This window comes from Plutella xylostella, chromosome 7 (genome assembly GCF_932276165.1).
Source record: "Plutella xylostella chromosome 7, ilPluXylo3.1, whole genome shotgun sequence".
Classification (NCBI taxonomy): domain Eukaryota; kingdom Metazoa; phylum Arthropoda; class Insecta; order Lepidoptera; family Plutellidae; genus Plutella; species Plutella xylostella.
Genome location: NC_063987.1, coordinates 9183555 through 9207242, shown reverse-complemented (window position 1 = coordinate 9207242; position 23688 = coordinate 9183555). Strand labels below are relative to the sequence as shown.

Sequence of the window (23688 nt, the reverse complement as noted above, 5' to 3'; positions counted from 1 at the left end):
ACATCTAAAAATAAATATTGTAAAAATATGTCTTGCCTGAGTTAAAATTGAAACGTAGTCTAATGTTATGACTTTTGTGTGACGTTTACTTGACATTGAAAAATTCGCGAAATATTGCGACAAACGCGAAAAAGTTTCAGCAAATTTATCAGTACTTGAATTCATGAATTAAATTAACATTTAATACTATTTCCACCTTATTAATTCACTCTTGTGCATCAGCCGAAAGCGTTTTGCCGTGTATTCGCTTACATAACTGAGGTAACCTAGGTTATTCGGTGTCGTCCAGGTAACGAAGTTGAAGTATGAAGCTGGACAAGTTTATAAGCGGTTGCGAGGGCTGCGGGAGGCTCACTCCGCCGCGGGCTACGATGTCGGAGGCCGCCGCCGCCGCCGCCGCCGACGAGTCTAGTCTCTTCGACATGGACGCCTGCTTCGACACATTTGACAAAGATGGGTAAGTTGAAACCTTAGAAAGTTTTGAAAAGTTTTTCAACATTGCTAGTTTCTACATTACTTATATTTATTTTGCAGATAGTAATTAGGTAGAAGTTTTTTTTCACAAGTGCTTGTAAATGACTGCTGTTTATTTATGTTGTGTCATGAAAAACTATGACATAGTTTTAGTTTAGTTGAAGTACTTCCTTGTATGAATCAATGTCTTATAAAATAAGTTTTATGGAGTTTTAATATTATTTTACTATCACTGCAATTGATAAAATAAAAATCTTAGTAACCACACAGTTGTGATAAAAAGTTTTCCTGTGAAAATTCCAAGTTAAAAAGTAGCCTGTTTCTTAAACCCGGTTACACACCAAATTTAATTAAAATCCATTTAGTAGTTTTTATGTGACAGAGTAACAAGCAATCTTACCCACTTTCCCTTTTATAACATTAGTTTGATTACAGAAATATGATCTTAAAAACTATCATCACATTACTTCATTAAATTTGTGACAAAAACCGACCTACAAAAACATTAACTCTACAGTGATGGAAAGCTAAACTTCGAGGAGTTCCGTCTGATCTGCAAGGCGCTGTTCCGCAATGACAAGGGCCACATCTACCCGCTGGCGGAGGAGCGCGCGCGGCACATCTTCCAGGTGTTCGACAAGAACGCAGACGGGTTCATCGACAGAGAGGAGTTCGCGTTCTGCTGGAACCACTGGATCAAAGTGGTGAGTGAACCCTGACTTGAGGTATTTATGTATTTTATTGGATATAAATTAATAGAGTTTGATTAGAATACGATATAAAGCATTAAATTACTTATAGATGAAAATTTTGTGGATTTTAACATGTACTTAAGTAGTATATTTTTTCTAAAACTAAGAGACTGTTGGTGCTTATTTATCATGACTTAAGATAAGATTCATAAAACTCATTTTCGCACACATTACATCAAAGAAAAATTGTATGCATGTACAGTTTATTCTAAACAACTTGATAGTTTGGAACATGGCAGCAATTACATTTTTGTGCTTTGTCAGAGTGATCAAGTTGTGTGGACCAAATTGTACTTACGCAATTTTGTTATTTAAATTGCTTTTAATGATGCATTTGATTTAAATCTTACCCTGTATCTTTTAATTACCTAATTAATTGATAAAATTCGATGATATTGATTATAATCATGTTTTCACTGACAATTGTTTGCATCTTAATTTTATTTTAGTTTTTAATTATTATTGCAGCCTCAGAATTCTGAAATCCGCACGTTAGATTTGAAAACGGCGTTAATTTTCACTGTACCAAGTAGGCCTCGCACTTCGATTTTTTGTAGCGCGACTCTTTGCGTTACGATTTTTATGTCGCTCTATTAAAATAATTTTCCCGCATTTTTTTTATCGCTATACGCGCACCGGTATGTAAAATAATTATGTGTTATATTGGCGAAAAGCGGGTGCAGCAATGCACCTCTGCCTACCCCGCAAGGGAGTACATTAGTACAAGGTGTGAGTGTTTGTTCTTGTTGTATATGTTATCTTCTATTATGTAGATTTATAAAGACAATAATATTATGCTAAAAAAATCCAGTGCGCGCACAGCCTTAATCCACTATTGCGACGTCTCTTCGCAAACCTGCGACTACTTTTCAGCGCTAATTATGTTTGATTACGGACCGATAGGCTGCCTCTTCAGTTGGCCGCAAACTGTTTGTCAACTGGGAACGCAGCCTTAGTGAGTAGGATGCTGACTACTAATGACTACTGCTCACTACCGCTGACTACTCCTGAGTCCTAACTACTGCTAAATACTCCTAACCACTGCTGAATACTCCTATCTACTATTGACTTCTAACTACTCCAGACTACTCTTGACTATTCCAAACTACTTCTAACTACCGCCAAGTACTCCTAACTACCGCTGACCACCCCCGCCTGCCCTGCAGATCGTGCGTCCGGTGAGCGCGTTCCTGGTGGTGGACGTGCAGAACGACTTCATCTCGGGCACGCTCAACATCAGCAAGTGCAATGCGCAGCAGGACGGCAGCGAGGTAACCAACACACTCTTTACAAAGACAAACATTATTTATAACACATTATTTAATGCGAGGTAACCAACACACAGTTTATAAATAAAAAGATTATTTAAAAGAAGACAAGTTAAAAGATTATTTAAGACAAGACTTTAGTGTCACAAAAAGTTAATTGGTACAAAGGAGAACTTAATACTATAATATTATAGTAGCATTCTCTACCTCTACCAGTTAACCTTTGGTGATGTTGAGAAAGAGATTGGAAATGCGCCTATATTGGAAAAAAAACGTTTTGTGTATTGTAGCTGTAATAAATAAAAAATAAAATTTATTTAGAAAAGACAATAAAATAAAATTATGCACGCCAATCGCTTCCAGACATCTTTTGGATGAATGGAAAGTATGGAAGACACGACAATTGATATTATTATCCCGTATGCAAAATTAAATGTAGGTAAGTACTTAAGCATATTAAAAAAACGAGTGAAAGCTGTGATAGTGGCGAAAATTACGGAACTTTAAAACCTTTCGATTACGTTGACTTGCATGCGGGTCGATCACTGATAATATCCGACCTCATATATTATACGAAATTACCGCTAACGGAAATCGGTATAGAGCATACGAAGCATACAAGTACATATTTACATAAACAATCAAAATTTACATTCTACACTCCATTCATGCCCTTAGCCGTACCCTCGAAACAGCGTAGAAACTAACAAACATATAGGTAAGTATTATGGTTGTATTTTTTAACCTTTGCCGCATTCAAAAATAAACCTTCCGGCCAATATAATTAGGGCTTACGTGAAGTGAAGTTTGGTTATCGATCAGAATATGTCGTTGTTTGGTCGATAGTATCCGTGTCTTCATACGATGGCTTGTGATAAATAAACTCACTTGATAAGGATGGCTGACAATATATTATTATGTATTTATTTATTTATTTATTTATTTATTTAATTCTTTATTGCACAAATATAAAAATACATGTACAAAAGGTGGGCTTAATGCTAAGAGCATTTTCTACCAGCCAACCTACAGGAGGTGCAGGAAAACAAGTACAAAGATGTGCAAAAAAAAAAAAAACGAAAAAGTATGTAAGATGAAAAAACTAAAAACTAAATAGTCACTTAATAATTATCTTAATATATAATAACAATACATTCAAATAGTTATATAAATTTATAAAAGATAATAATAAAATACATATAATATTAGGATACATAAATATAATACATAAATATAATATAATAAATATAATTTACGGATTTATAAAGGTCAGAGGTGGGGCCGAATCAAATCAATATTATATTTATAAAAAACTACACATAGCTAACTTTTATACTTTTTTTTCTATTTACTACCTACTTGGCATATAATCATCATCATCATCAGCCAAGGATTATCCACTGCTGGACATATGCCTCTTCCGGGGAGCGCCGCAAAACACTATCCTCAGCCTTCCTCATCCAACTTGACAAAGTTGTACAGACACTTAAAACTATCGCAAAAAAAACATCACGAAGTATAATGTGTTGTATATAATATGTACTTATAAGATTTAGGGCCCCTTGCACCAACAAATTAAATCTAGATTTAGTGTCAAATGTCGATTTAAGAAACGTCAGTCCATACAAAATTTGACACTAAATCAAGATTTAACACTAAATCTAGATTTAGTGTCAAATCTCGATTTAAGAAACGTCAGTCCATATAAAATTTGGCACTAAATCGAGATTTAACAATAAATCTAGATTTAATATGTTTGTGCAAGTCACTCTAAGGTCTTACCAAGGCTGTCAAATTCGTTAAACGTGGTTTATTTTTGCTAATACAGATAGTTTTGTCTGTCATGGCTGAGTACCAAATATTTTTTCCTACGTCATCAATAGGCAGTATCATAATTTATGATCGCAGATAACGCATCTATCCGCCGACATACGTATGGCAAAGGTATCATGAAATCTTGAATGTCGTCTGTAAATTAGCATAAATGTGGGTTTAGGGTTCGATATGATTATTATTAGGCTTACGTATTGTTTGGGTAGGTCGGCTTTAGGTGCAATAATAAGTACCTAATATTAGATTATGAAAATGTTACGATTATGACTAACACGAGTTATTAGTAGGTTTATAGGGGAGGTTTAAGTAACCGAAAATACTAAAATAAACATTCTAAATAACCAACAGAAAAAATTAACTACTTTTAACGGGTGCCTATAGTTTTAGTTTGTCTAGTGAGGCCCATAGACATCAATTTTAATCATCTCGTCTTACAATGAAAATTGATTACCACACAAACATATTATAAGTATTATATTTTATATCTACATGTACTGTATGTAATAGTACCTATGTATTGTATAGGTAGTGTCTATAAGTAGATCTTGTATTCACACTGAGCAATGGTGCATAACGTAATGTTTGTATTGTTGCTTTACAATTTATAGCACAATAGACTGTAAGTATGGCATTAGCAACCTGGTTATAACTATATAAATTATGTACATACAGTAGAACCTCTATAAGTTGAAACTAGATAACTTGTAAACCTTATTATCTAATAAAATGTTCAGATTCCTTCATAAAATCGACTGTAGTAAACTAACACCCTGTTTTAACACATATTAAGCATTCTTTTACCCTGGAATGCCCCCGGGAAAACTTTTTAAGGCGAAGCGGAAAAAGTTATATGTACTTCATATAACAAATTAACTAGAAACTAGCAGTTAGGTCCCGAGCTATGAGCCAAGCCTATAAAGCCCTAAAGCGTTACAAATAAAGCTATCATAATCAGGCCTTTGCACGAACAAAACCCACTGCAATGCTGCACCGCCAGGATTGATGAATCTAGATCTACCACAGGCCTAGTTACCTAGATTAAGGCTAGGCACGGCACGGTAGCTCTTGGCACGTTTACTGATGATCTACAGATTAGATTACCGTTGTAAACATGCCGGTTACACAATTACTGTGGTATTTAGCCAAGTTTTAGCACCTTCACTTTGTTGTCAAGTCTATTGATTATGAAGTTTAAATGTTAAGTACTATACTATTACTTAGGTATTCACTTCACTAGTCAATGTGTACCAAAGGAATATAAGAATGAAGTACCTAACATATTGGTAGATAAATACTTATAATAAATGAGCTTGCCATTCTAGCTCTACATAGATGGTCGTATAAACGTTGAATGGTACCCATTAATTTGGAAGAACATAACGGCCCAGTAATCACATCAACGAAGCTTAATTTAGCGTCGTCCATTAACTTTCAGTCAGAAGCATATTACTCAATCGGTAAACTTTTTCGGCAACACTCAATTTGTGCTAATTTTCTTTACGGCCTGTTCGCATGCGATCTATTTCCGTAAACGGCCTTTGAAACTTTGAAATTCGAACTCGAATGCGCGGGAAATTAAATTACCTGTCAAACTGCTGTCAAACGCAGACAAAGGTTCGAGCTCGGAGGTTTGAGCCAAAGAGTTTTCAACCTCACACCTCTATCGGTGGTAAATCGGTTGAATTATGTTCTTAACACGTTGGGTGGTGCCTGGCACGGGCTTACCCCTTTGAGGGGCGGAACTGAGCATGCCAAATTAAGAATTATGTGTTATTGGAACAGTTTTGGATGAAAAAGGTCGATTACAAATAGGTTGATTTGATTTGTGCTCTTTAAATAGATTATTTATCGACTAGCGGTGGCGTTCTTTATTCGGTTCCAGGGCTAGAATAGAGTTGGTTTAATTTAATTTTAATTAATTACCTATAAGTACTTTACTCACTGTATCCTTGAAGGATACATTGGAACTTTTGTATAGAAATAGAATACCGGAAATTAACATTACAATTCAATAAATCCTAACAAAGTCTATGTAGAATAAAAAAGTTTACAATGACATGCCATAAAATTAAAGCAACTTTGTCAAAATACCGTTTAGGAATTCAACAAATTGCCTCAACTAAGGAAGTTCTGCCGGATTTATTGCTGAAGCTATGACTTGTAAAAGTTGAAAGTTTTGAAAACATTTTTCGATCTTTAAGTACGCAAACCTGCCTAATCTTTTATGCAACTCACTTTGTGTAAAATTAATGATATTTTATCAAAATGTGTGAACTATGAATACGATGTTTCTTCTTTTTTCATGTGATTTCAGAGATACTTTTTAGATACAAGTTACAAAATATTTAAGCGCATACTTATTTTTTTAAACTGTCTGTCTCTCTGTAGATATATTTTTTGTCTCTTCAGAACGACCTTGGTGTAGTTATCCGAACTATAGACTAATAAAACGGTTGATCGATGTACCGATTGCGCCATTACGTAATTACTGCGTTGTTCTGTCTCTGCAGTAAAAATGTAACGGCTTTTTAAAACCTCCGGCCAGACAATAGGATCATTCTATGTAGTCAAGTACCGGCTGTAGGAAGTTTTTATAATTTTATTCAGGAATACGTTCTTTGAAATTTATCAACTTACTATCTGAATTAAATCTATCAATTTTATAGCAATCAACAATCAATACAATACAATACTCTTTGTTTGCACCAAAATAGATCAACATACAAAACAAAAAACACAAAAAAAAACACGCACTCACGCCTTGTACTAATGTACTCCCTTGCGGGGTAGGCAGAGGTGCATTGCTGCACCCACTTTTCGCCAGAGTGTTATGTTAGTCCCAATGTAATAGGGGGTGGGCCTATTGCCATTTTACGGGCACATCCAAGACCCGAGAACAAATATCTGTGTTTAAACAAATATCTGCCCCAGCCGGGAATCGAACCCGGGACCATCGGCTCAGTAGTCAGGGTCACTAACCACTACGCCATTCGGTCGTCAACATTCAAAATAAAACAAAAAAATAAAAACAGTAGGTACAAAAAGGCGGCCTTATTGCCTATAGCAATCTCTACCAGACAACCTTTGACAATCAAAACTCAAACGAATAATGTTTATGAATCTGACAGATTTTTGACAGATAAGCAATACTGCAAGGATTGTTGATTGCACTTTTGTTGATGATGGTAATAGTATCGTCACGATTTCCTCGCCTGTGGAGACGGCCCTTAAGGCGACAGTTATAGCCATTTCTGACCCTACCTCTCTCCACTCTATCCTCAGGTAGTGGAGCCTATAAACCGTCTGCTGTCGATCTGCAGCTTCGACTGCGTGTTCTACTCGCTGGACTGGCACCCGCCCGACCACGTGTCCTTCATAGACAACGTCACCATGAGGGAGCTTCACCCTAATAGCCCGGTAAGTTTTGTGTTGGGCGGTAAGATTAGTGTTGGATGGTAAAATTAGTGTTGGGTGGTAAGAGTAGAGTTGGGTGGTAAGATTAGTGTTGGGCGGTAAGATTAGTGATGGATGGTAAAATTAGTGTTGGGTGGTAAGAGTAGAGTTGGGTGGTAAGATTAGTGTTGGGCGGTAAGATTAGTGTTGGGGCGGTAAGTTTTCTGTTGTGCTGGTAGGGCGGTAACTTTACTGTTATGGCCGGTAAGAATACTGATGGGGTGGTAAGTTTACTTTTGTGATTATGGGTTTACACGTAGCATGTAATAGTTGACCCGATGAATATAATAAGTATCATATACCTAACATATATTATTAGGTAACTAGATGATCTGGATCTGACACAATAACACAACATGAATGTAAAGCCATTGTATAGTGCCACAAACTTATCTGTTCCGGTGACAGCTCACGTAAATGTGTAATATTTCTTCATTCTATAAGATTTTAAGTTTGCCAGTAGTGGTAATTCGCTCTTGTGGTTTTAATTAACCCATCTAATCTATATTAATATATAATTCATTAGTAAATAATGAGATATGGATCAATTTAGTTCGCTCTCTCCGGAACAGATAAGTTTGTGGCACTGTACATAATCTATGTTTTGATGTTGCAAAAACGGTGTCTGCCTACGATCAAATACCGAATCGAGGCCAAACGATTGTCATCATTGTAAACAATACTGTTTAGCTCGACGGCTTTTCAATGCAATAGAGCTATTCCAATGGATTTTATGAAAATATCAGATCTATCCCGTTTAATTTTTTAAACTAAATAGTGCACCGTAGATCGAAATAGGTAGCCAGTAGTGGTTAGATGAGGAACTAGAAGTCAATGACTAATAATAATTAAGTATATCAAATATGTAGATATTCGACACAGATAGGCTTAGTTTCTATATAATATACGTCTATGTATAAAAATAACTTAAGTAAGTAAGTACTCAGATGTTTTACTAGGTAAGTTTGCGTGTCCAGTACATGTCGCCTGCCGCATCTCATTTGTACAGTCAAGGTCTAAGCTTAGAAGAAACGTCGATACCGCTCATTACACTTGCCGAAAAAAACCTATGTAGAATGGAAATAACCCTGTAGGAATATTAATCATTGGTATCGGAAAATTTTAAAATACAGTTGCGTAGATCAAGTTTTTTTGGACAGCTAAGTTCTCTTTAATATACTTAAATGATTGTAAATTTCGATTCTATTCTATTCTATGAATAATTTTCTTCGTCAGCATTTGCCGTGGTAAGGTAACTATAGACCGTTTCACTGAATAAGAAATCCGTCAAAACCTTATTACATTCCTCAGCGTTTTTTTTTTGTGTCAGATGTCTTATTTGATGAAACGCTGTATAATACCGCGAAAAGAAATAATCATTAGCACCAAGTTTATTTTCAGCTTTAGTGAGAAATTTAAAATTCGACTTTTATGCCTGGCGTCCACTGCCGGCTAAACTAAGTTACTTCGCATAGTTGAGCCAGATTTTCATACATAGTGCATAGTTTGCGGTGGACGCGCATGTATGCAAACTGGCTCAACTATGCGAATGCGAACTAACTTGGTTTAGTCGGCTTTAAGGGTATTATTGTTTGGGCCGAATTTCGAACAATAGGTTATCTATCTCTAATCTGCCAATACTCCGCAGGTATCAGCGGACAAAGCCCAAGCTTACGACACGGTGGTGTTCGCGGGCCCGCCGCCCATGAAGCAGCGCCTGTGGCCGCGACACTGCGTGCAGGACACGTGGGGAGCTGAGCTACACAAGGATCTCAAGGTATTTACTATACTTATTAGTATAAGGAATAACACCTTGATCTGCGCAAGGTATTAGTAGACCTTAGGGTTAGTTCACTAAAGAGCCGCTAGATGGCGCTGTAGGCCATGAAGCAGCGGCTGTGGCCGCGACACTGCGTGCAGGACACTTGGGGAGCTGAGCTACACAAGGACGTCAAGGTACTACCTCACTAAACTAAAGTTTCTGCACTAAATCACCGCTAGATGTCATTAGTCGAGGTTCTCTTAGCGAGGCGCATAGTTTATTAGTTTATGAATACCGCCACATGTCAAAGAAGCCATGAAACAGAGACTGCGTGCAAGATACCTGGGGCGCCATACTTCACAAGGACCTCAAGGTAATACACTGACTAACAACATATTTATGTAGTTTACTTAGGACACCGCTAGATGGTGCTCCACAAAGTTTATGAAGTCACAAAAAGATATCACTGGATCATAATGAAGATCAGAGCCTGCTAGCCTGATCCACAGCGCGCTAGACCCGTGGGGCGCTGAAGTACTTACCGCTAGACGGAGCCACTTCCATATATTATGGGTTTTATAATTTACTAGTTAGTAAACTAGTAATGGATCAAGTTGTTCTGACAGTTTTTTTTTATCCCGTTCCAGATAGTCCCCGGAGCAGTCAAAGTGTACAAGGGCACGAACCCCGAGGTGGACTCCTACTCCGTGTTCTGGGACAACAAGAAGATCACCGACACCACGCTCTGCTCACAACTGCGTATGCGACAGGCCACGGATATCTATATATGTGGGTTGGCGTATGATGTTTGTGTGGGTGAGTAAATAGACAATTTCTGCGGAAAGACAAGATAAGACATCTTGTTTCTCCGACATATTTTAGGTTAACAGCAAAAGCGCCATCTATCCAATGATGCAGCATCTGCTGTTTAAGTTATGTATAACATCTCAGTAACTAGAGACTTGTATGAAGAGAACAGCAGTGCCTACAAGATCTCAGTCACCTACTTATGAAACTTATACTACCCAGGGGCAACAATAGCGGACGATGGCCGTGTGTGAGATGTCCCCAAATACTGTCACTATTTATTTATGCCTATGTCATGGTTTTCCATAGGAGCGACGATAGCGGACGCGCTAGCCATCGGCTACCGCGCCATCCTCATAGACGACGCGTCGCGCGGCGTAGACCTCGCCGACATCGAGGCCACCAAGAGCACCATCGTCAACAACAACGGCGTCATCGTCACCTCCGACGAGGTACGTTGTAGGGCGGTATGCAGGAAGTAGACACCCCGGATAAACAGGCGATTTATACCGGCGTTTTTACGGAAAGGCGAAGCGAAGCTGGCGGCAAAAGTACTAATACTTTCCTTTCACCTGTCAAAATTTTGATGTACAGAGTCATTATGAAACAATTTGAGTGATGATTGCAAACATAGCGTGGGACACCCCCGTCTCACTCTCGTCGTTGTGATTGTCGCGATTTGTGACCTCGCAAACATCGAGGCCACCAAGAGCACCATCGTCAGCAACAACAGCGCCATCGTCACCTCCGACGAGCTACAGGGCGTCCCACGCTATGTTTGGGACAACTTCAGTCCTCACTGAAGTTGTCTTCCATAGTGATTCATGCCGAGTTGCAATGAACATTAAGCTAATGTCGGCATTCAGCGCTGACCGTCGGTTGACGTAGATATGTCTTTGCAAGTGCATGAACCCGCACACAGCTACGCTGACGGTACGCGTGTGATTTGGTACGCGTGAACGGTCGGTCCAGCCGTCGGTCGAGCGACGAGCTATGAGCTTGTAGGGGCGCGTTCAGTGCTTCCCTGACGGAGCGACCGACCGCATGGGTTCAATCAGACCGGTCAGAACGTACGGTCAGCGCTGACCATCGGTCAAGCTAATGCGATCGGTGTCAGCTTCCTGCAGCTGTACCGTTCAGCTGTTTTTCCTAGAAAGTAACTACAATCTGGCTCGAACGACCATGTAAAAACCCAAATCAGATGACTCGTCATACGTCGTGACTAAACACAAACCTTCGCCTTTATTACAATAAATAACAATGACATTATAAGTGTGAAATTTGCGAATTTCAAATTGAATTTCGGATATAATTTTTATTTCACACTAATTTGTAATATCTGATAAATTCCAGGTCCCGGCGATGGTGGAGGGGCGGGATCGGCGGCCGGAGCTCGGGTACAAGCTGGCCATGGAGCTCAAAACCGCGCTAGAAGACCACTAGCTACATATACCTACTATATTTTGGCCATTGAGTGAACACGTTTTTGACATTTGCTTGTGTCTAGTAAGTAAAGTTGTTTTTTTTTTTTTGCAGTCATAAAATGTATACATAACATACCACTCTGGCGAAAATTGGGTGCAGAAATGCATCTCTGCCTACCCCGCAAGGGAGTACATTAGTACAAGGCGTGAGTGTGTGTGTGTGTGTTCATAAAATGTCTATGGGATTTTGAATGTCAAAAACGCATTCTCTCAATAGCCATACTTAAACCATTCTCTCTAGCAACATAACTAAGCAGGCTACATCGGTCCTGTAAAGCATCCATGAGTCTAATAATGTAAAATTCACTATGTAAAATATCTGTATTAGGAATGTAGTGAAATAATTTAATTGCATTTTTTGTTGAACTACTTATACATACATTTATGTATATGCAAAATGATAATCTATATACGCAGACATCACACTCGTGATTAAACTGACTGAATTTTGTTTTGACAGCTTGCCTTCATGTTTTAGATTTTAGGCGCAATATTCCTATTTTCATGACAGTATCTCTAATATTTATTTAATTTATTATTTATTACTTAGTTGTTTTTAGATTAGTTCGTTTTTTTACTATAAATTATGTACGAAAAATTTAATTAGGCTGGTGCTACAATATAGGTACTTATAATTGTATTTATAATTGTGCCTCATGTTAAATAAGATCAGATAATGCGAAATTATTAATTCATATAAATTCGGGTGGCTTGCGAGTCTCCTCTGACTTTACTACCCTTTCAGGAATACCCTTACAGTCCTGAGAATATAATAACAAACAAGCTCTTAACTAAATATTTTATAAAAAAAACAGGCTTGACTGCTTTATGGAATTGTATCTGACGGTTGTAATCCCTATCAGGGTAGGTAAAAAAATAATATCCATGACTTTTCCATGTCATTTCAAGGCTTTAGGTACCCTAGGTTGTAAATTACTTATTCCAGTGATTTAACCAGTTATGTTTCTGCTTCAATAAGTAAATAATCTATTTATTTGCCTTAACTTAGGTAATTTGAAGAGTTGTTAAATTAATGTGTGTCCAAAAATTGCCCTGGCAATACACATCTTGTGATAAGTTTATTTATTTCCGCACTTTTTACATACACCGTGAGTACAGATTTTTGAAAAGTTACCTTTAGAAAAATAGTTTATGTAAAGACATTGTATTAATGGGAGGTCACTCTCTAAATCAACGGACAAACGAACATGAATTGTCACGCAATCGGCACGTTTAATACACCGAGAAATAGCCGAGGTAGTTAGAGCTGCAGATCTTGGTATATTCTTTCGTTCGTCGATGTAGAAAGTGGCCATCAAGGTGCCTTTCAAGCCATGCTTAAGGATTATACAAGGTAAATAATTAATTGTAATGGTCCTTTACTTATCAGCTTTATCAAAACCCAAACCGTCCCACTGAATGCCTCCTTATGTGTAGAGTTTATGTTTAATGGGGCTGATCTAGTTGAATCTTCCAACTTTTCATTGTAAATAAACACTTTATTATATGACTGCGCTTAAATAAACCAATACTTATGGTTATTTTGTATGGACAAGATGAGCTCCAATAAATTATTTAAAATTGTGATTAGGTAAATAAACTACCTATTTATTAACGTTATATAATAGAAAGATTAGTATCTAATGCTACTCTTTAGAATTGTGATAGAATGCATTTCCCTTTTACCATTTTAATTTAGTATGTACTTAACTGCACAGAACACAATAAAAGGTTTAGAATCCAGAACAAATTTTATTATTTTGTATGTGAATACTGAAATCAATTAAACATTCTACATAAGGACATCAAAGGGTGTAAGAGAAAGAAAATTTGATTGTAGCGCTACCTACCGTTGCCTTCTGCTCTCTTGCTATTGGTAGACTCGGTAGCCATTTTTAATCGAATTCTCTGATTGGTCACAATCGAGCGACGGTGCTGCCAAATTTAAATCGTTTTTCTAGTGGTCATTTCGTTAATTAGAGTGCGTTTAGGCATAGACTAATAATTATTAGTCTATGGTTTAGGTTTAGCTTCAATACGATCCTGTCTACCTCCTATCGCAGTTTTGCCCAGTCTTGTAGCCAGAAATTCCAAAATGGCGATAAGTACATCTTTCTTGGTCCCCTGGCTAGCCCTGAGTATATTTGCTGCCTTATGAAGGTCGTCTGAATCCATATTTCGTAGAAAATCGTACATGATTATCACCATTTCTTTCAAAACTCCTTTCGTTGTTTTTAAAACTTTGTCCAGGGACTTTTCTTTGGGCTCTGAAATAGTTTGAAAAGAGCCAGGTAATTAACTTAATGGTATATACCACTGCTAGATTCCTAGGTAGGTAACTTCTTGTACCTAGGCATCTATCTATAACATCAATAGATACTGTCAATCCACTTCATGATGCTTAGGGCTTAATTTTTGCTTTTGGCTTACCTATTAGGTAGGTACCTATTATTATAGTAAAAGATTGTTACAAATGAGGTATTTTGTGCTACAATTTAATATCGCCTTTCAACGAACAAGCTCACAACATATCATAATGATGTTAATAGTAAGTATAGTGCAGTATTCCTACCTTCGCCATCGATGACTAAATGAGATCCAGTCTTGATGTCATCTCTTATTCTTATATCGAATTCTCTCGCTGAAAATATCACCAACATTAATATGTTTTAAAAGACAAACAATAATGAATTTATATAGTAGCCTAGGTTAAGCAATAGTCATAGATATGTACTAGGTTTAGACCTGTAGGATTGTGGGTACTTACCTAGATCCAATATTAGTTTTTCACATAAGATGATATCTGCGTCAGAAGGGTCACTTTTACGGAACATTTTGAAAAATAATTTATGTAATATTATTGTAAACACTGCTTGTTATTAGTCGAAGTGGCGTTCTGATACCTCAACCTAAAGATAAGTGATAGGTTTATCAAGCTGATATCTAATAAGTTATAATGTACTTACCTATTCTTTATCAATTTGTACGATAATGGATTAAAAACGGGTAGGTAGGTACACCTACTTTACTATACTTGGCTGTTAAAATAGGTACAGCCGTTTTGTTTTTCTCCTTAAACATTTTATTTTTATTTTAAACAGGAACTGGTTGAACCTGCCGTGATTCTGAACTTTTGCTTTTTTCAACTTTGATTTCCGTGAAAATTCAATATTTTAGCAACGTATGAAAATGTTACATAAAAAGTAGCTAGGTAATTAAGGAGTGGGATCATAAATACTCGAATGTACCAAAATAATTTCACTATATTGTCAGATCACTCTTAAGTACTAAATCACATATTTGTTAGTAGAGGTACAGATTCATCACAATATCTAGGAATTGAGAATCTAGATTTAAACTAACATAACTAGAAATACAATCAGGTCATAATTAACAATTAAAACAAAGAAAGACCAACTGATGCATATTGAATATACTAAGTAATCCTATAGCTATACTAATCTCGTGAGCGTGTATTTGTATACTTTTAAAATTAAGTACTTACAGCTTTTTTGCAGTGTTAACTACTCAATATATATAAAATATTTATAAAAATACAAACATAGTGTTGTTGCTATACTAATCAATCAATCCCATGAAAATGGCATAACATTCAGGAGATGTAATTATTGAATCATACATAATAATGTCTTACTAATAATCATTTTATGTGTCATGTGCAATTTCTGAACAATTGAATTTAAGCAAATAATAAAAAACCTACAAAAATTTATCACAAAATTTGAGCTTCAAACAACAAAACAAATCCTAAAACACATAAGTTACCCAGCCCTAAGCTGCAGTCAAACTGGAAAGAACTTCCTTCCCTAACTTGTGAGCAATAAAGTCTAAAATCGTCAGGACCAGTTCCGTTCTTGTCCCCGTGCAAGACATTACTATCTGTATAGCATTGACGTAGTCGACGGGGTCCAACCTCCTGAGGTAGTTGAACACTATGAAGAATAACTCCTTTACTTTCTCCTTGATGTCCGTCCAGACCTCCCGCAGGGCTAATGCAGCTGTAACAAATGGAGAGCCAAGTTAATCATATAATATATACTAGCGTATAGACGAACAAAGCGAGCGAGGGAGAAGAAAATCCCTTACGGAAATTTGGCAAGATAGAAAAGGATAGCGAATCCAATGAAACTGTGACTGGTTTTGAATGACAGAGCGTCACAATTCAGCACGCGAAAAATCAACACCTTAGTATTTTGGATTTTTTGCGTACATCGTGGTTTATTTTCAGTAAATCTAATTGTATTCAACAATGGTAACATCTTCTGCGAGTGATTGTGGCGTTAATCATAGAAATAATCCTGAAAATTGCACATTTCACAGGTAAATACCAAAATCGTCATCACTGCTATGACGCGTATATTTTTGGTTAAAACTTGTCTTTTATCCTGTATTTAATATAAAATAATGCCAATGCTGTTGTTTACTTTCATATTTTGTGTATGTGGAAGTCCATTTGTTAATAATTTACAAAATTTTAGTGGATATATTTTTCATCAATTTATTTTACATGTACGCTAGGGATTGACTCTAATTAATCGATATCATTATCGATATTTTATCTTGAATGTTAGCTATAAAAATAAGTCAGGGCAAGGCACATCTTTTAACAAATACATAAACTAATTATTTTCTATAATTTGTCCAACAGATTCCCTCTATAGATATTATAATAAGCCGAAAGTGGTTGAAATAAGTTGGACGCGTTGGTTGGAATCCAAAGAAGAACTCTACCATTTGCAGCAACTCGACTTAAGAATGAATGTAAACTTCATAATTTAGGAAACGAAACTGTAATGAACCAGTTAAATAAATAAATATGTGGGAACATCTCAGACACGGCCATCCGAGGCAGAGCCTGTAATATGGGTCAGACAGCTGATATATCTAAGATTGTTCTGTTTAAAAGTCAATAAAATAAGGAGCGATGAACAAAAGTGTTTTTATTTTTATTTATGCATTTTTTTACACTATGTCAAAATTATAATCTGGACAACAACAGTCTATGGAACAACTCTCCAAGGGTCGAACATCGAACTTCAATAACTTATCGATGGTCCTCCAAAGTAAAGAAAGGTACATCACTAGCTAATGCACACACTGAAAAATCAAAATTGGTCACGTTTTATCGAGCTGTCAGTTCGTCTATACGCTAGTATATACTAAGTCTATGAAGTTAATACAGTACATTGTGGTACAATATAATATGGGGGTATAATTAATTTAAAAACCTTACTTAATTTAATGAATGTTCAACCTTCTCTGAGGAACAGGCCAATGTAGAGTGGGACATCCCCTAGAGTACTGGACAAACAACCTTAGACAGTTAACCACAATGCCAAGGACAACCACAGATTATGAATTCCAAAGACTGTTATGGCTCTTAGTCCAACAGTGGACCATCACAGGCTGACGCCAATAGTATAGTAACAGCTCCAAGTAGGTACTCACTAGCAGCTCCAATCCCGGTGACGCTGCCGATGCCGGCGCCCACGGCGGCTCCCAGGCGGCCCCCAGCGAGCCCCCCGACCACGCCCCCCGCCAGCACCAGCGCGCCCGTCAGCAGCGCGCTCTGCTGGTCCCACACTATCCTGATATTGAAGATGTCACCTGGAAGTAGGGTGGAAAGTTGTGTTTAGAAAAGTGGAGTAGCGGCTAAGGTCTGAATGAGAAGATTTTAGAGTGCTAGGTAGCTTGATAGGTCTCGAAATAAGAACATATTATTATTGTAAAGATTTTTAAGAAAGATTTACTTATAAACTTTATAGTGGGATTGTTTGACGTTTCCCGCCTAAACGGTTGTGCAAAATTTGGGCAAATTTTCGCATTGGGTCTGATTCAACCATGGAGTATGTTTAATGCGAGTTTGTGTCCTATAATTCTCAAAGAAAAACACAAGCCAAAACGGATTCAATTGCATCATAACATTAGAAACACTTACCCAGACTCAAAATAAGCTGTTCAATGGGGCTTCCATCGAAGCTAACAGCATTATAAGAATATGGCTGCACTGCCATATTCATTTCGGACAGTTATTTGTTTAATTAAAACTGAAATCAACAAGAATTTACACGTTATTTATATTTATTAGCACTCTCTAACTATTTTTAGATTTTAGACACCACAACACAGCTGTAAAATTTTGTATTTGTATATAGAAAAAAAGTTAAACTAGTGATGTATCTAGAGTGTAGTATTCGATTATGATTATAACTAAATCATCCGATAAAAAATATATTTGAAAAGAAATCTGGAATAAAATTCTACTTAAGTAAGCTGGTAATAAACAAAGAAAGCGAAGCGTGGACTCCAATAAAATTGATTTGCCAGTAAAAGGCGGCTGTTTATTTTGTTTTTTTTTTATGTCGCAGTTAACTACTTACGCCATCTATGAGTAGAAGCGGGACAGCCCATACGTCAAACTTTTATGACATCACTAAAACTCTTATAAAACTACAATAGATGTCGTTAGTGGTAATTTTTCCCAACGTTTGCTACCCTACATAATTTTACTGCTTTCATCGAAGTCGCGTAACTATAAGCAGCCGATTGATTAAATAATAGTAATAGTAATATATAAGTTAGTAGTTTAGTAAGTATGTATTCCCATACCTAGAAATATATAAACTAACAATAACTATGGAAATTCCCCATTCGAAAGGACTCTAGAAAATGTGATGAAAATTTAATAATGATGATAGTTTTTTATGGTTGGAGTAGGTAGTTAGTTACTTGGTTAGTGGTTCGTCATCTATGGGACAGGTACTTATAAAAAATGGCATGGAAATTACTTATAAATAGAAGGGTAGGCAGAAAAAATAGTTTTTTTTTCTTAAAATTACAACTTTATTGACTACCAGCGTCCATAACTAAATTAAATAAATAAAGTATCAGAATTAGTTACACATCTAGTTACGTACAAAACAATAATTACTTATGTCCCTTAACGTCAACCATACCCGAGTCCGCGTTGTTCTATGACGTCAACTGCCTACTTTCAACTATTAGTACAAAAGGAACTGTAACTTATTTAAAATTATTATCTTAATTACTTAGTACATACATCGTTATATTCAAGAAAAAATACAGTTAAATTATTAATATATTATCTCAATATCATCAATAAAAAAAGTCATATAAACTTCCTAACTACCATAAAATACAAGTTGGATTTAATTAAGTACTTAGATATCACATTTTAACACTGTCTTAACGCTAATCTACGGCCTATCTATCCACCCACTATCTACTAACAGATCTACCTCTATCTACCTAACAATAATAGAATTTAAAAAGTCAAAATAAAAATAAAAACTCTAAGTCTATGGTTTCTAATCTATAAAGAGGTTTCACTTATTACCCCTGCCCCTGAGTCAGGCTGGATAGGACCTTCTTGCCTAGAACAGAAGCGGTGAACTGGACGACCACCATAGCCAACTCTTTGGACATGGCATTCTTCTGAGTAATGAAACTGAAGGCTTTCCTGTAGTCGTTGATGCCCATGCCCGCTAAGTAATCGTAGACGATGTCGAAAAGCTCAGATAGCTTAGCTTTGATTTCTTGCCAGATGTCGCGCATTGATATGGCTGGAACAAGAAATAGCATGTTAATTTTGTAATTTTTGTAATACGAATGTAATGATAAAACACATAGTTTGCGATGAACTGTAGCAATAGCCCGGCTACACCCTCCTTCTTGCTTAAAACCGTCGTCGTCATGCCGTCTGTTGAACTTTAAAAACGGCAGGAAAATCACGACCTTAGCTGTACCCCTACTCTTAAAAGGCAATATATTGCGTCTGTCTTGCGTACTCAACATAAAAAAAATCATAACACATCTTCAGAGGCGTTTTTCCAAAAAATTAAAATACTAATAATATGATCGGCTAGGTAGTTAATGCCTATTTTGAGAACGTATTATTTATCTGTAAGTACCTAAGTACCTTATTGCTCATCTGTAACACGCTGAGTGGCACGGTCAGTGACTGATGCTAGTCTGACTAAGCCGATATACTCTGTCTCAAATGTTTGTCACCGAGACTCTAAAAAGTGACATAGTTTATCGAAGAGAGGAACTTACCGACGATGCCCAGTCCGCAGGCGCCGCCCACAGCGCCTCCGACGGCGGCGCCCAGCTGCCCGCCCACGTGCCGCCCTAGCAGCCCGCCCGCCACTGCTAGCCCGCCCGTCAGCAGCAAAGCTCCTGGAGATCAGAGAAACTGTTAAACCTCTGCTACTGCGACGCTTTGCGGAAGTTACGTTGCGTAGGTAATATGCGACAAACTTCATAACACCTCTTTTTCGTCAAGGGCTAAACATTTTGTCGGCTTAAACCACTAAACCATAATTGAGTTTGGAGAAAGGATACGAATATAAGAAAGTGAAATATAATAATATATAGGTAGGTAGTTACATGCAAGTTTAATTTTTAATTAACGGTTATTAAATTAAAATTAGATAATACATAACACATATGCCAGATTCCTGTAAGATTTATAGGTGCCTTGAATCTAAATGGAATCTGACTTGGGCACATCGATAAAGTCTAACACCAAATCATATATTTAGAGAGCCTATATGTACCTACCATCAAATATTTCGTAACGGCCCAACGGTTTTCAGCGTAGATTTTAACCTTTAAGTATGGACGTCATTTTTTCTTAACACCAGTGCGGACGTGGAGCCTCACAGGCTCCTATATGCATACACTTTTTTTTGAGAATTTGATATAAGATTACTTTAAAACTGATTGTATATTGAATTTAAAGGATTTAGCAATAAAATAACGTGCTTATGTAATCAAATATTATTTAAAAAAATATAGAAATGTGAAAAATTCAAACTTATGGCACTTTTAAGTCCTGGTTTACTGAGGCTACATTTTCTGGTATTAAAAACAATCAAACTTATTACTATTACAAAATTAGTCTTATTTTCTTAAAATATAATACATAAGTAACCGAAAACACAAAACACCTGCTCCAGGTAACTATTATATAAAATATTGACCACAGTCTAATAGCGCCAATTTATTGGCAGTCAATGCACAGAGGTCTAGAACACTTGGAGACACACAGGCAACACAAACATAGGTATTCATCCTATGTTTTTTCGCGGGATAGATTCTACATGCTCTTGTGGACCCTTGACTGGTTTCTTGATCCTGAACACCTTCTGTGACCATAATTATCATCACCTAAAACTCGATTCATTAGTCAACCTCAGTTCTCTTGGCAATCGTCTATTTATATCACGTCTTTGCACATGAGGCACTACATGCACACGTGCTAGTTTTTTTTGAAATTACCTTTACCTTTAGAAGTACCAGCATTACTTATTTTTCACATTTTGAAAAAAAAATCATAAAAAAACATAATTGCCCATACAAAATATATTGTATGACAACAATGGACGTGTAGCCTGACAGGCTCCAGTCAATTTTTTGATGGTCAAAACTCACGTGATATTCACCGGACGACCCAACCTCCTCCCTCATTGGTAATTTGGCAGCTAAAACAAAAGCTACTGAGCCGCTCAATCGCGGGGAGCGGGGGGAAATAGGAAAAACTATGAAAACTTAAACATTAGGTAGCCTGTGAGACTCCACGTCCATACTTAAAGGTTAAAGTTGGCACGTAAAAAGTTTCGTAGCAAAAAGGCGACATACCTTTAACCCGATCGCTTGACATCAAGACGCGAAGGTCGAAGACATCTCCAATGTTGAGGATGACGTTCTCCAGACAGCCAGGGTCGAAGGGCAGCGAGATGCTATCACTCCTGGAGCAACTGCCGCCGCCGCAGCATTCGTAGTCAGAACCATTGGAGTCCATTGAATCAAAGCGTTCCATTGCCGAAAGTTAAAAAAGGAACACTGGATATTTAAAAAAGGTTTGGTGATGAAATATAATTGTAAAATTTTACGTCGATTAAACCATTTGAATTTGAATTTGAATTTTTTTTTTGAAATGAGGTCGCGTTGTTAGGTCGGAGTGCAAGGAGGTTGTGTGAGGTGTGAGCAACTTGTGAGCCGTTGAATTATGGAAGATTCGAGAAATTATTTTAGTTCGTCTACCTGCATTTTTTTGTAAATGGGCTGTGCGTTTTGTTTTTACTTTGCATTGTAATAAAATTACATTAGTTATAATAATTGTGATACAATTGTACCATTTAAGACCCCGAAATCTTGAAAAATCTTATTGGAAATCTACAGTAGGTAGGTAGGTACTTAATTACATACGGGCAGGCAGACCAAACTTACTATGATTTAAAACCAACCTACCTTTGATATATTTTCTTATAGGACTGCGCTGACCTGGATGCACCAACAAGAAAGAGGATGCCAACTAAGCCCACAAGAGTGCATTTAGTCCAACAAGAAAACCAGAATCAGAATTTAAAAACTGGCTTTAAAAATGAGCGACGTCATTACACTGTGAGTTTTTGCGACTGGCAACACTCATTACGCCGTTTCCTCCCGCGCTTTCTTCAAGAAAATTAAAGAGTCTCCACTCCACATTAATTCTATCCATATGTCGCGTTGTTTTTGCGTCGGTTAGCAGCGTCATGGCGGCGGGTTTTTGCAGGGCCGAGGATACCGCGGCTGCTTCCCAGAGCTCGTGAAGGCGATAGGCAAAAAGCTGCCTGGATGCGTCCGCGGGAATCTCGGCAAAAACCCCAGCCCGCTCAATAACCGGCGACGCCGATGAATACTATGAGTTCCTTTAGCTTTTTACTACTTTTTCAGCAGGCAATTTGCATCGCGCCCGCTCGCCGCCGCCATTTTGCCATTTTGGCGTTTTTCCCGCGCAAACCGCTCGGAAATGATGGTGCGTTCCGAAATTACGATCTCGTAAAATGTTGCTGATGAAATTCTTATTTGAGGAGTGGCTGGTCGCTGCGTGTAATGTTAAAAGTTTTTATTGATGCTGATAATCATTTTAACTGTGGTATACACAATTACACATGCCTGCCTGGATGGGTAAGATAAATCGCCATGTATTCTTTACATATACTTAAACAAAAAAAAATTAAATTTGGTATGTGTTACTGCATCTGTTTCTGCACATAGGCCTACCCGGAATTCCCATTGGAAAACCTTTTAAGGCGAGGTGAATCTCGCGGGAAACGCTAGTTTATCATTATACATTTGTCCCACAACAATCGTTGCTAGACATTGCTGGTCTTTCCCAAAAATCACCGCCATAACCCAGCTATGTAGGTTTAAGACTATAATATTATAGGTAAGTAAATGTAGGTATACATATATAAAGTATACATATTGGTTTGGTATATGATATGACTCACCTAGGTAAGATAAGTTTGAACTACTTAGGTAAGTACATAATTAAATAACAGATTAACAGATGAGGTATCTGTACAGCTATATATTAATATACATACATAGGTTCGGCCGTGAGAAAATATCTATTCGAGAGTGCCATACTATGAAAGGTGTGGGCTATGAAAATAATACAAGACGTTTTCATAGGCGAGCGATTTACTGGGTTGGTGTTCATACTATCTAACTTGTTCAGTACGAGTATGCTGAAGGTTCGATTCCTGGCCGGGCCGGATGTTTAAATTTGTCTATTTACCTACTATATCAGGACTGCAATAAGTAACAAGAAAAAGTACTTGCAGAATACAACAGGTATAAGTATAAAATATATTTTTTGATGTAGGTAGGTTTATTAGGTTAAATAATTACGATTTTTTTTCGTGCTGTATCTTATTGGCTAGATTTCTAAAAGTTTATAAGTCTTGGTTTTGGTTGGTATTGGTATAAAGAAATCTGCTATATGCATGCCGCTCTGCTGCTTATCCCGGCCCGCTCTTCTT

The 23688-nt window shown here is 37.1% G+C and overlaps 3 protein-coding genes and 1 long non-coding RNA gene across 4 annotated transcripts; 2 read left to right on the top strand and 2 right to left on the bottom strand.

Moving 5' to 3' along the window:
- Positions 1-97: 97 nt before the first annotated feature.
- LOC105386399 lies at positions 98-13579 on the top strand. Its single transcript, XM_038106542.2, has 8 exons — positions 98-457; positions 992-1178; positions 2393-2497; positions 7610-7744; positions 9429-9557; positions 10190-10358; positions 10659-10801; positions 11703-13579. Exons 1-8 carry the CDS (start codon positions 306-308, stop codon positions 11790-11792), a joined length of 1110 nt encoding a protein of 369 aa, XP_037962470.2. The 5' UTR covers positions 98-305; the 3' UTR covers positions 11793-13579.
- On the bottom strand, positions 13573-18007 carry LOC105386396. Its single transcript, XM_011556953.3, has 5 exons — positions 17793-18007; positions 17303-17461; positions 14601-15852; positions 14406-14474; positions 13573-14100 (listed from the first exon to the last, which is right to left on the bottom strand). The coding sequence occupies exons 1-3, from the start codon at positions 17872-17874 to the stop codon at positions 15626-15628; spliced, it is 468 nt and encodes a 155-aa protein (XP_011555255.2). The 5' UTR covers positions 17875-18007; the 3' UTR covers positions 13573-14100; positions 14406-14474; positions 14601-15625.
- Positions 15851-17025, top strand: LOC125488720. Its single transcript, XR_007266437.1, has 2 exons — positions 15851-16174; positions 16503-17025. It is a non-coding gene; the product is annotated as an uncharacterized LOC125488720 (long non-coding RNA).
- Positions 18008-18673: 666 nt separating the features above from the next.
- LOC105386395 lies at positions 18674-21895 on the bottom strand. Its single transcript, XM_011556952.3, has 4 exons — positions 21818-21895; positions 21518-21753; positions 19931-20053; positions 18674-19437 (listed from the first exon to the last, which is right to left on the bottom strand). The coding sequence occupies exons 2-4, from the start codon at positions 21696-21698 to the stop codon at positions 19208-19210; spliced, it is 534 nt and encodes a 177-aa protein (XP_011555254.2). The 5' UTR covers positions 21699-21753; positions 21818-21895; the 3' UTR covers positions 18674-19207.
- Between the last annotated feature and the right edge of the window lie 1793 nt (positions 21896-23688).